Source organism: Plectropomus leopardus, chromosome 12 (assembly GCF_026936395.1).
Source record: "Plectropomus leopardus strain MGB_pleo_1.0 chromosome 12, ASM2693639v1, whole genome shotgun sequence".
Taxonomy (NCBI): Eukaryota; Metazoa; Chordata; class Actinopteri; order Perciformes; family Serranidae; genus Plectropomus; species Plectropomus leopardus.
In genome coordinates this window covers 26186058-26199770 of record NC_142187.1, presented here as the reverse complement: position 1 = coordinate 26199770, position 13713 = coordinate 26186058, and the positions used below count along the sequence as shown (strand labels likewise).

Sequence of the window (13713 nt, the reverse complement as noted above, 5' to 3'; positions counted from 1 at the left end):
TTAATATGGATAATGCAAGCAATTTTGTTGCACTCTGCCAGTCGGTGACCTTTCCTAAATAAGTTTACTATTATTCATTAAAGTTAAAAAGCTGTGCAATAAAAGACAACACACTAACCGTGTAATATTTTTTCCTCATCAGACTACAAAGTCTGCAGCTGACCATATGGTCAGTTTTGTGTGTGTGATTTTTATTTATCTATGTCATTTAGTGGGTACAATTTACTTGGATTTATCAGATAGATGCTTATCTATATAATTTAAAATGTTTATAGAATTTTGGATCATCAACTCCGGGACGACCTACTGAAGTGGATAGGGCAAGCTAATTCTGTATTATCAAAATAAATACATTAATAAATATAGGAATAAATAAGCAAACAATCATCATAATTATCATTTTTTTGTCAATTATCATCATAAATTAAATAAGGGAAAAAAAACATCACTGTAGACTTACCTTTACTTAAACTGTATCCTTTTCACTTTTGTTTCTGTCCATATATACATGCGTCTTTACATGTTATTTTTTTCGTCTGGTTTAATATTATAGATATATATATTTATACAATATATTTGTATGTGCTGTAAGAGCTCCGTAATTTGTTTTTTGAAAAGTCCCATATAATTATTGCTATTATGGCTGTCATTCTGTTCGTTTCCTTGTTAGAAAAGTAATCCCTCATCTCAATCTGTATCTTTTTGCCAATACCTTTCAATGGCGACAACTGATTTTAGCCTTGATAAGCTTTGATTTGTGTTTTTTAAATAGTTATTCTTTATGTCAAAGTCAATCTGCAAATCAATTGGTCAGTGTGCAACACAGGAAACAGGTGCTGGCTTTAGACAATCTATTCTGCGGTGTGCCAGAGGTGGAGGGCTGGGTCTGGCTAGGCTTGTGGCAGGTGGCAGGTGTTCCACAGCCCTCTGACCTCAATTCCATTTGTCCTAATGCCAAATGAATGAATGCCAGTGAAGGGGAATGACATTTAGCCTGGGATAACCACGCTCATGCGCAACCATACAAGTACATACCGAAAGCGTTCGGCACCAAAAGCAGCTGTTAACTCCTAGAAATCGCTCCAGTCTATAACACTGACCCTGTAATGTCAATGTCCATCAATTTAAGAGACCCCGGATGATCAACCTGATACAGACAGCCGTCTCACTGAGCCATCTTTAATATGCTCATGGTTGAGAGACAGGAATAAAGAAGCCAAGAGTGGAGCAGTAACCTCCTACAGCCAGAAATAGCTATAGCCAAGGACAAGGCGAACTGCTGCTGCTGCTGCTGCTGCTGCACAGGCCGGCCACTTCAGGCCAACCTCTGCTCACAACACACAGCAACAGACCAGCATAACAGTTAAAAGAAACAACAAATGAACTTCAAGGGCTATTAAGTACACTAATAAAAAAAATTAAACATAAGACAGATGCTTTCAAGGCCTCAAAGGTAGTCTAATGTCAATTTGAGACCATACCATCTGCTGGGGAGATGGATGAAGCCTATAGGCCCACTTCAAACTTCAATCAATGTCAAACTAAATTGAGATCCCAAAGTAAATTTTATAGCAGGATAAAATGTGATCAGTGAAGTAGTGGGATTAAATTTTCTTTAGATTTCATGTTGTTAAACTACTTTTAAATTGAAGTGGAATCTGTGGAAAATTTTCAAATATCCCAACAGAGTGGCTGATTTATTTACGATTTGGTACTGCTTTAAACTTTAGGAGAATTTTAAGGGGAAGCATCCCACAAGGCTGCAGTAGTGAATTACATAACATGTTTGGGAGATGCTGAAAAATAGATGATTAATCTGTGACTTTCATCTATACTTTTTGCATATTTTCCTTGGAACACATTCAAGTATGCGATAATAATATATGACGGAAAATTGATACTTAAAACAAATTCAACAACTTGTAAAATAAATAAGCATTCTGAAGTGTCTTGCTTTTATAGACTATTGAAGACTCAGTAAGAATCACTGCCTGTTAATTAAAGTGTATAAGGTATTTGTTTATGACAATAACAGAACACTGTCTGTCTCCAAGACCTTCAGGCAATAGGACTGAAACGGTTCCTGTATTTGTACCACACCGTACAGTGGTCAAAATCCAGTGCAGGCAGCTGCATGCAGAATACACAGTATGTGATTATTGCACACAATGCGGAACCAAAATTCACAAGTGTGACGAATGCAGTCTGTAAACTAATTGAAGTACTCCTCCCTAATGCACAGTTTTTATTTTAAATATTATCTTTATATTGTCATTTCAATTTCATAGCATAAGAGCCTTTCAGTTTGATAGCCTCTTGTGACGTGTTGCCTTTTAGTGTTTCTACAGTGTAATACATAACTTGTTCATTTTTCCATAATTTTATAATGAAAATAGTTGTTGATTAGAAAACAGTTGGCAACCAAAGTTGCCAGTGGGCAAAATATTAGCTCTGTCAGCAGCAGGAGGATTCTGATTGTCTTTTACACTTGCACTACTGTTCAAAGTAAATGAAAAGAAATGTATCCCTATGCATTTGTTTTTTTTTCTTTACTGTACCAAACTTGCACTGAACCATGACCCCTAAACCGGGGCATGAACCAAACTGTGACTTCTGTGTACTGGTACAACCCCCAGTGATGAGCCCACATCTTTCATTCCAATGGAGGATGATTGACTAACGGATTAGTAGTAACAGATTAGTGATTCTGCCACAGCCTCTGCCCTGCCCTGCTAAGAAGCAAAACATGAAGTCTGGTGGTTGTAGTTTTGACTAATATTTTCAAAGGTTTGATATTGCTTGATCATAATAATGCTCTGAAATGTCTTTTTTCTGTTGCTGTTTCAGTTGTGCTGAGGTGAATATTCGGTACCAAATTATGCATCAGTTGAGTTATTATTTAACACCTAAATCTAAATAATCCAAAGATGAGTGCTGAAAATATTTGTGGCATGACTGTCACACCCACAATCTAGCACAACTAGGCCGGTACCTATTAAATATTAGGGCCAAATATCTCTAGGTAGCATAATCCAATTTCTCAAGATCTGATTTCCATATTTTTGACTGCACTGTGAACCTTTTTTTGCAGTTAAAAAGTTGTTTGCATAAATGCTGAATCATTCAAGAAAGAATCAGAATGCATCAGATTAAGATTTTTTTTGAGGCCCTAAGGATACGGTTTCCACAGATTCCACTTAAACGTTCTCTGGTCCATTGTAGACATCAAATAGGTGTGACACCTAGCAAGAGAGCAGGACAGTGTCTCATACCTGGGGTTTCCTCGCAGGGCAGCATGATGCAAGGCATTGAAGCCGTTATTGTTGGTGATGGTGACATCAGCACCAGCCTCCAGCAGCACTGACAGCATGTCATCTCTCTTCTTGCTGATGGCATCGTGCAGGGGTGTGTCCCCCTCTGAATCCTAAAAGGGAAACCTTGTGTTACTTCCTACTCTCATACTAATCTGTGATTCAAACCACGCCTAAAACGACCTCTCTACTCTCTACTGTGTCACAAAGCATTTCTCAATATGTTATAAGTCGTAGTGATGGATACCTGCAGGCTGGGGTGGCAGCCAAAGTCCAGCAGGGTTTTGACCACCTGCAGGTGGCCTTTGTTGACAGCTATGTGTAATGGAGTCTGCCTCCGCTTGTTCCTGGCGTTCAAGTCAGCACCGCCCCTCTGCAGCACCTCAATGACAGAGCCCTCATCACCAAAGGCTGCGTGGTGCACTGCCCGGTCTCCATCTTTATCCTGAAAATAATAACACACCCATTTAATGATTACGAGTGGATTTTTTTTTCCCTACAGAGTGAAAGTACACTTACATGGCTAAGATGTGAAAACTAAGAATGGATTAGAGAGGCGAAATGTTTTTAATAATACAAACCTCAGCTTCCAGGTCCACGTTGTGTTTAAGCAGCAGCTTTAAGACATCCACGTGACCGTTCTGACTGGCTGCCTGCATCGCAGTGTGTCCAGCACACTGCCCGTTCACCTGTCAACACACCAAGAGTGACAACACAGGTGCGTGTCAATGTCATGTTTAGATCTGCATCGACTGAATTAGCTGTTCACCTGAGGGCCTAAGAGATTGGTGAGGGTGTGTTGAAGCGTTTCATTATGTGTGGGTGTGCATGCACAGCTGTGTGTGCGCATGTTTCATCACCAACTGCAGCACTGCAAAAACTCAGAGCATAAATATTAATGTGGACTCCTTTGGGAGTCTCGAGACGTCTCTTGTCCTGGCAGGCGGATCACTTGGCCAAGCTCAGTGTGCTCAGCTTTAAGCAAATAATTCCACTGAAAGGCAGTAGGGCATCTGGCCAGCCTTCACCGCTGACACACACACTCATTCACTCTCTCTTGCTCTCTGAGTGAGGACAGTATTGCAGACTTGACGTAACCAGTTCTCATAACCTATACAGGACACAGACTGCTGTCTTGTGGCAAACGGGTGTTTTCTTTGGCCTGTAGCCTTTGTTAGAACGCGATCCGCAACCATACTGGGTTTGTAGATCTCAGCTTGATTTTAACAGTGAATCAGGTCTGTGCTGCAGTGCACACCAATGCTCCTTGGCGTCTCCTCTGGGCCCAGCCTTAATGCTTTTCAGATTGAGAGAGATGCAGGAGTGGGAGGATCTCAGAGCCCTTTCCTAGGAGACTCTCAGCTTCCTCAATATACTGAGAGCAGAGTACCGCACAGCCAGGGATATTTCAGGTCCAATTATCAGTGTTCTCAGATCTTTAGTAAATATTCAATGGCAAATTTATTTGGTGTTCATCAAAAACCCATCTAGGAAACCAGCGGTTGCTAACAGGGTTCTCACACATTGTAATGGGTAAAATTTCAAAACTTATCCATGACTTTTCAGGGGACCAAAATATTTTTTTTCTTGCCCCATTTTCCTGGTGTTTTTCAAACATATAAGATTCAAACTCTATTCTGTCAAAATCAACAATAATTTCTGTTTTACAGTTTTTGGCTCTGATAAATGGTGTCATTTTTGGCAATTTTTAAAAGAAAACATGCCTTTCAAAAATGTAAGAAAAAAAAAAGACAAAAAAATGGCCCCCAAAAAGGAAGAAAAACAATCGTCAAAACTTTGCCAAAAAGCCTTCTAAACCTGATCCTTAAATAAAATTAAGAAAAAAAGTTCTTAATCAAGTTTTTTAAATAAAAATTGCCAACATTTTTTTCAAAGAAAAAAAATCACCAATTGTTTTTAAAGAAAACATGTTCTTTAAAAATCAGCAGCAAAATAATTACTAAATACAACCATTTAAAGTTGTATGCCCCCCTCCCAAAGCCAAAAGTGCTTAAAAATCATTTAGCATGCCTAGTTGGCATACATGAAGGGTGAGAGAATGAAAATGGAGAAAGGCACCTGATGAGCAAAACACTGTCACACATCGACACATATTACAGCTACGTTACGTCGTCCCCTACAGAAAATATATTCACCATTATGTTACATTAATTTAATTTAATACACACAACACATTCCCATGATTTAGGGACATTAGGGATAGTGAAACTCCATGACTTTTCCAGGTTTTCCATAAATGTGGGAACCTTGTGCTTACACCAAAACACTGAGCACTTACATCCACATCAGGTCTCTTAAGGATGTCCTCCACCTTTGCCAAGTCTCCATTTGCCGCTGCCTTGACCAGCTCCTCATTGATGTCTCCAGACTCTTGTGTCTCGAATAGTTTCTTCAGCAGCTGAGACAGACGCTCTGGCCAAACAGGGGGAAAATTTTAGTGACTGCGTGTAGGTGTCAGAGAATGGGAAAGTGAAGACAAAAAGCGAAGATGACACTCTCTCTGTGTCAGTGGTGCTTGTTCAAACTTACCTCCAGAGGCGTTGCTGACAGCAGAGCCGGAGGGGGCAATCTTGGTGACAGCAGCTGGATTGTACGTCCAAGAAGTCCCACAAACCTCGACCTTCAGGTCACTGTCGGAGTAGATCTGCTGCACACGGCCCACCTTGCCGAGGGTCTGTTGGTAAATGTTGCGACAAACTCATTAGTGTATGGAGGGTTGTTGTCTTTGGGCTATGTTCTGCGTAACAGAGCCTGTAAGTGGCAAAGGCAAGATGGAAAGAGATTGTTAGAAAAAAAAATGGGAGTGGAGGATAAAGAGGAGAAAATACCAGCTCAACAAAGCAATTGTCCTACTCAGGGCAGAGACAAAGCTTGCTACAAAAATAAAAACCGACAGAAAAAAATATAAATTACAGATTTAAGCCGTGTTCTTGTTATTTACTTGCATGAGGAAGAAGATGAGAATAAAAAAAAGCCACCCTTCTACTGGCAAGACTATTCTTCATCTATACAGGCAATACAGAGAGGACAGAGCAAAATGCTTTCCAATTTTGAATCATATCATCTCCATCTTGGCTATATGAGAAAGAGGCACTTTGAGTGTGTCGAGCCGGGTCTGGGGCTGTCCTGGAGGATGCCATCAATAACTGGGACTGCTGCAGTAGAAGCGGCGGCGGGCGACAAACAGCCGTGGTTAGTGATCAAAGCTACAACCCATCTCAGGGTTTTAAGGCTCATTAGCTGCTGAGGGGGGCCAGTTTGGCAGGGACAAGTGGCATATTGGAGGAGACTGGCGTTACATAACCTGAGGCGTGCTGGGCAGCGATGAACAAACTTCATAATAAGGGAAGAATAAAGTCGTGTCCAGACCAAACAAAGATAAATACAAAAAAATTGGCAGCAAAACAACCATAGAGTGATTTGAGGGGAGGAATCGTGTCTCTGCATGTTAGTAACACTGCAACATTTCTTTCAAGAGGATGAGGGACTGGCACAGCTGAGTGTTAGGGGAACAGCAAAAAATTGCAAACAGCTAGATGAATTGAGCCTAATTTATAGAAGGCTCTTGCATACAAATTGTGTACTTGTGATGAAGTCAAAATTAAAAAATAAAAAAAAAAAGACAAAAAGGACACAAATGTCTGGTGCCAATATCAACAGCAATGATTTTTCTCACATTTTCAAGTACCAAACATAACAGATGACTACGACAGATTTTTCTTGTCAGGTTTATATGAAATTATCCTCTGGCACATGGTTAGGAAGACATTTTGTCACTCTCGCAACTTCACAGCTATAGTTCAGTGGATAGTTGTATTTGACACCGTACTATCCACATAATGAAATAAAGCAACACAGACACATCTTCAGTTATGAGCATTAAAACATATATGTTAGATTATAATGTCAGTGAATATTTAAATAAAGAAAGCTCCTTTGCAGGGGATGTTACATTTGCACAAATGAGTGTGAACATCTTTCAGACTCTTACAGGTAGCATCGCCTCAGCCCACTCTCCATGGCCTCTCTGTAGCAGCTTGATGCGGTCGATGTCATAGCAAATCTGGACCAGGTCTCCCACCAGGAACTGGGAGCTGCCTCCCTCTGCCCCGGCTGCCACTTCACCGCTGCGCACTACATTGGCCTTTGTCAGCACTGCTGGGTTGAATGTCCATCTGAGGATACAGAAATGAATGCAGTCAAACAACCAAGACTAATTCACTCAGAATTGCACCCACAGCTTCTGAGCAGTTACTGAATATTTGGGGATTTGCGAGCTAAGATTAGGTAAAAAATTATAGATATATAAATTAAAGAAAAAAACCGTTATGAACTTACAATTTATGAATATTAGAATACCATCTCATTTCATATGTTTTCTTTTGCGTTTTTATCATTTTTGTTTATATACGTAATATTTTCCTATCTTAAATGTTGTTGTTATGTATGTTATTTTTATCTGAAGCACATTAGCCTGTCATAGGAAATGAGCTATATAAGTAAACTTGACCTCACTTGACAAAAATCAGACTTAAAATTAGCAGTTAAAGTGGAAATAAACCCTTTTTTAACATATACTTCAACTTATCATTATAAAGTGATGTTGATTGCACACTGTGATGGCAATTTTGCAACAACTACCTGTCAGCAATCGCCTGGCCATTCACACCAGAAGCAAATTTCTCCACACTGGTCAGCAAGAGATTGTGCTACTCTGCTTTTCACTAATCACATGCAGTGCTCCCTCCCTGTTTGCTTATGTGTCTGTGTTAGTGCGTGTTTCTGCTTGTCTCTATCTTGCTCTCTGTTTAGACACCACTGACAAATATGTGGAAGCACTGGATGCATTTTTTGTCATTTATCCTAATGACATCATATATGATACATACTTTAAATTGTTCATAATAGATAATCAGTGTGATTTCTTGCCAGGGTTGCTCGCAGAAAAAATACACCAGACTATCACTACAGATTATGAGCCAGCCATGGAGCCCAACTGGTCATCATGAGTGCTGAAAAGACTCAGTCAGCACGCTTTCTTTCTGTCCACAAATATAATCTCCCGGGAATATTGAAGGCTCTATTTAAAGGAAAGTGCGTCAACAAAAACAGGTGGAGGATCGTGCTTCTGTTTTCCCCGATAGCTATTGGTAGCTATATCTAGTTACCAATGTATGTTTTCTGCAGTTACTATCCCCAGTAGCTGCAGCCGAAGCAACTGTGGAAACTGTGGTAGCTGCAAGGCACTAAGGAGAATAGAAAGCAATCTGGTTGTCTTTGCAAAAGCAGCTCCAACATTAATACTACCTGGAAACACTAGGTGGAGGAAAGCTAAAAAGTTGTCTGTTTCATTTTAGGGTGCTAAACAGATCCACTTTTAAATTAAATTGCATTTTATTGCAAAGTAAGAGAATTCTCTTCTCTCAAGTGTTACAAACCATAATTTTATCTTGTGCTCAAGATGTACATCAGTGTCTGTTGTCTTTTAAATGAGCTGAGGTGAAAAAACTCTATTTATGGGAAAGGATGGTAATAATATGTCATTTCATTGGTTCCACACATTGACAGCCTATTGAAAAAATATCTGAGCCAGTGTATCGAGAGACCCACCTGTTTCCACTGGGGTACTGAACGACAATATCGTGATCTTCGTCAATGCCACATACTGTGCCAGTGGTGGTGAGCGTCTCAAACATGCCGTCAGTCCATCCACCGTGGCCATGTTGGAGGGACTGAACAATCTCGAGGTCTAAGTCGATGTTGACTAGGTCTCCAATCTGGAGACCGCCAGGATTTCTGTTGCCATTCTGCTCACCTGGGAGATGAGAGTTACGTTAGCTCTGTTAATTATAGCATTTGCATTACTTAAAGTTTATTTAAAAAAAAAAAAAATGTATTATGCTCATCATAAATTTTGACTCTGCAAGGGATTTTAGAGAGAAGTAAAGAAAGGGATGTGGCAATGGCATCTATATGGCCACTATTACATGGACAATATTAACACTCATGTACTGTGTGGACACTTGGCAGTGGTACGGTTGGAATCTGACAATTTCTTTTTTTCTCATATTATGTCAACACTTTAACCCTTATTTACCTTAGTTTATTGTTCACTAGTGCTCTTGTCTATTTGTTTTTGTTTTGTCTGTTGATGTTATTTAGTCCTTATTTATTTTATTTTAATTTATTCTATTTCATTTTATTTTTATCTCTTTTGTCTGGTGTTCTCCAGGAATTGCCTTATCTGAGATTTGGTTTGTGTTGTTGAAAAATTTGAAATTTAATAAACTTTAAGTCATAAAAAAAAAGAAGTAAAGAAAGACTATAGACAAAAAATCTAAAAATCTGTGGTAAAAATAGTACTACAAAACTATTTCAGCACATATGTGGTAGGAAATTTGTAACATCACACAAGTAAACCACTATTACAAGTACTACACACAAAACTCTGCTATCTATGAATAATGACAATATAAAACCATATTAAGGACTTCTGTTGCAGTGTTAAAACCACAGAGACTTTTCATTCCTGGAATTCTTGGAATACTGTAACTGCATGACGTGAGCCTTTTCTCAGCTTTGGCAGCCAGATGATTATGCAGTGCTGACATCTAGTGGCCAAACATGTGTAACTACATGTGAAACTCCCCTAATGCCCTTGAATTCACTGCACCAGAACGTTAGGTGAGAGAATTGGTGCAATAATGACGGTGGACACAGATCACAGGCTTACTTACCTAAAACGGGACAGTGGTCTCTGTAAAAAGAGCCTCCTTTGGCATCCTGGACACATTTCAGATCCGACTGAGAGAGAAAAAAACGGGAAGGGGTTAGATAATTACCCTTGGTAATTCCATTAGAGGAGGGGCACGAGGATCATGAATAATGAAACAGAGAATTTACACACTTCAAACTGTAGTGTCAGTGTAGTTGCCTAGAATACCGACAATATCAGTGCCCCAAGGGTAAGGCAGGACAATGAAACACTACGCTGCTACAGAGAGACGGCATCGTATTATTTGTGATGACTCAGATGCGCAGCCACTGTGGCAGAGTTAGAGGGCAGAGATGACTACGAGGCAGAGCAAACATTCCTCTGAACTGATGAAACACTAAAGTCCCGAGCACAACAAGTCCCAACAAATTAATAAGTCAAGCCTAACCTCATGTATCCAGCCACTAAGTCATTTTTGATCTTATGATGCTTTGAGCACAATGCAGACAGGAAAAGGTGTTGGCCCTGCATGCTGCATCTCGAACATACCCTAACGTGCAGCAGCTTTGCAGGATTTGTCTTACTAACAAACAAAATAAACTAGTCAAGATGGGCGGTCGAGTCCATGATTTACTTAATCCAGTGGCAGATGCCATCTACTTTCATCAGCCTATTAAAATAACAAAGGACAAATCTGTTATGCAACGAAGGAACCCGATTGGCCTCTTTCATAAAAAGGCAAGGGCAGTCTCCTCCAATCAGGATGAAGCTTTTCATTTGAGACGCGTGTGTAGCCGCGTCTGCAACAACCCCAAGAGAATGCCCCCTCTCCTCTAAAGTTGACCTCCATGTTCACTCTCTTCCACTAAAAAGCAAGAGAGAACAGCTTGCCTTTATCATGCAGATACCTTCCCCTTCCAGCTGCCTTTACAATGGTGCCTTACTCATGCTGGCTGCGTGGCTCTCACAAAGGCCTGGCAGCAAAAGAAAGAGCCTCAGCCCTGCGGTCAAACACAAAAGCCACCTGACAGCTGATCTTTTGTGAGATGCTGTGTGTGTGAGAGTGAGTGACTGAGCGTGGGGGTCAGGGTGGAAGTTTGCTCACCATTCCCTCAAAGCCAACTCGGTACAGGTTCTTGGCCCCATTGTCCCACAGTACGTAGGCAGCGCTGTGAGGGCTGGCCGCACTCCAGTCCTGGATCTCTGTCACCTGTGGAGGAAGAGGAGGGATAGGATGAGAAAGACAGATAAGGACAAAGCTGATTATTTTGAGTTTTAATCGTAATTTCATGATAATTTTAGCATGGAAAAAGGTATTGACTGGCTGTAAATGAACATTAAGAGTTTGGCACACTGTATGTGAAAATACTATATTGACCAAAAGGGGATCATTTTCTTAGTGGGAGCTTTCAGGCAGGTAGTTTTCATCTTAAAACCTCATAATGATAGCGAATATGATACTTTATTGATCCCTGTAGGGAAATTATCTTTTCAAATTGAAGGTTGGAGTGAAGGTTGAACTGCAGAGCAGAAACCCTGGAGCCAAGTAAGTATTCAGTGTCTAGTTCAGAGACAAGAGGATGTCTGCTAACACGAGCTGAACTTAGGTACCTCTGGTTGAGGGGTCCAATGTTTTTGGCCATATACAGGGTAGCAATTAGCATTTTTAGGGTGAGGGTTTTAGTTTTGTGTACCACTGTTTTCCATCACGGTGATGGAGGAGAGCAAAAGTCGTTGGCATGCTGATCTAGTAAATCTATAAGGTAGTGTCAGACGCTCTGTATGCTGAGCCGTCACTGTGTTCCCTAACTGCTGAGAAATATTAGGAGAATCAAGAACAAACTTGATTAGGCTTTGATTCTTGGGGTCACAATTAGATTTTGTTTTAATTCTCCCTGCACTGCAATCTTACAGTCAATGCTAAACTGTTTATTGTCTTATTTTTTTCGCCAGTTGGGAGTAGTTGCAAAATCTCCGAGAATGTTTTAATTAAACTGTTGCAACCAACCACTGTGTTTGTTTCTGAAGACAGAACAAGACACAAGACAAAGCCTAGTCGAGCCAAACCACAGACAGAGCTTGCAGGAAACATTGCTTATCAGAGCAAGGAACTTTAGACACAATAATTTTCTGTCCAAAAACAGTACTACAGGTTTCAGAAGACTCTTCTTCCTTATCGAAAGGGAAATCGATGCGGTTGATATCAGCTTTTTGACAAATAATGAAAATCTGAGCCTGGGTATTTAGTTAGCTGCACCATCTTTGATTGAATTGGGGAAAGTCCTACACATCACAATCCATACTGTTTCCATGAAATAGCCTTCTAGGAAGGGCTGGATCTAAACGGAGGTCAAAGTACGCTTCGGTCAGCAGGCGAAGCATTTTTATTTTTATTATCATGCCAATTTAGCAGATATCTCTGACACATTTTTGGAATATAATGACATTCAGTCCATGTTTTTTAGCCAGAACAATCCCAGCCTCTATTAAAAAGTTCTAGTACTAAAAAGATATTAAAGATATTTTATCTTGATCACACAAGCTAAAAGGTGATTAAAAACAACGTAACCTTCTTCATACAAAGACACACAAACACAAAGCTCTCACATTTTAAATAAACTAGAAAAGTGAACTCAGTAGAGTGCGGATCTCAGCCAGACGGGCTGGCAGCGCTGATCGCAGCCACTCCAGACAATGCAAAAGGCGCAGCTGTGCCTGGTGGCATTGTCTTTCCAGTCTCTCTCACAGCAAAGATGTAGGCAAAGATAGCAAAAATTAGGATTTATTCATTTTGTATCATGTTCAAGTTTGTGGATCATAACATATCAAGTATGGAATTAATTTGCAGATGTTATGGTTCAAATAAAACCAAACTTTGCTATATGGATGTCAGTTTTTGAGCCATAAAATGGGCCAAAATGTGGCCTGCAACAGACTGGGAAAGGCTTGTTTCTAGCCGAGCCGACTGTCAGAAATACCTTCTGCTACATAATTTTGTTTTATACTTGTGGCCCCAACCAGTTATTTAAGGGGAGTAAAAAGTCAGCAGTCAATGACGGCATAAAACATTTAATGTAACAGGTTTTTCTACAATTGTGAATCAACGCAAACAGAAAACCTTGAACATTCATTCATAAATATGCACACAAAATATAAGGCTGGTTGGTCCAGTAGTATGAGAGATTAGCTGCTGACAGATATTTGGATGGCAGATACACACAAACATGCACACACACAACCAAACGTGTGATCCCCTCCAGGCTTATGTCTGGTTAAAATATGATAACAAGACGTGCACTACTTGTCCAAAGAGGCAAAGCTAAGGAAAAGGACTAAACGCTGCCCTCCTTCTCCTCGTTTTTTTTCACTGTGGGCTGAAATATTAATGATTTAATAAATCCACGGTTCTCACCTTTGCTCCACTGAACCCCTCAACATGTGCATGCACATTAAGAACATTAAGAATCACTGTGGGTCTATCGTTTGAATCTCTCATCCATTGGTGCAGCATAAAGAGTTTATCAAAACCACAAAAGGCATCCCAACAAACACATCTGTCACTACATTTTTACACAAGCTTTTCTTAAGTTAGCACTTGCTGTATTACATTATGAATAACACTGTACCTGACTTCTGTAGTAAGAACCAGCTCATAGCTTTTGGCTA

The 13713-nt window shown here is 40.1% G+C and overlaps 1 protein-coding gene across 5 annotated transcripts in view; it reads right to left on the bottom strand.

Annotated features, from left to right (window-relative positions):
• Positions 1–13713, bottom strand: part of mib1 (MIB E3 ubiquitin protein ligase 1) — a 68432-nt gene that overhangs the window by 42985 nt on the left and 11734 nt on the right. For all 5 annotated transcript variants that reach the window (XM_042497191.2, XM_042497192.2, XM_042497193.2 and 2 more), the window contains exons 4-12: positions 11153–11257; positions 10070–10136; positions 8943–9147; positions 7324–7507; positions 5862–6006; positions 5611–5744; positions 3893–4000; positions 3559–3756; positions 3273–3424 (exon numbers count right to left, since the gene is read on the bottom strand). In XM_042497191.2, the coding sequence (XP_042353125.1) occupies positions 3273–3424; positions 3559–3756; positions 3893–4000; positions 5611–5744; positions 5862–6006; positions 7324–7507; positions 8943–9147; positions 10070–10136; positions 11153–11257 (1298 nt within the window). The remainder of the gene's footprint in view (positions 1–3272; positions 3425–3558; positions 3757–3892; positions 4001–5610; positions 5745–5861; positions 6007–7323; positions 7508–8942; positions 9148–10069; positions 10137–11152; positions 11258–13713) is intronic.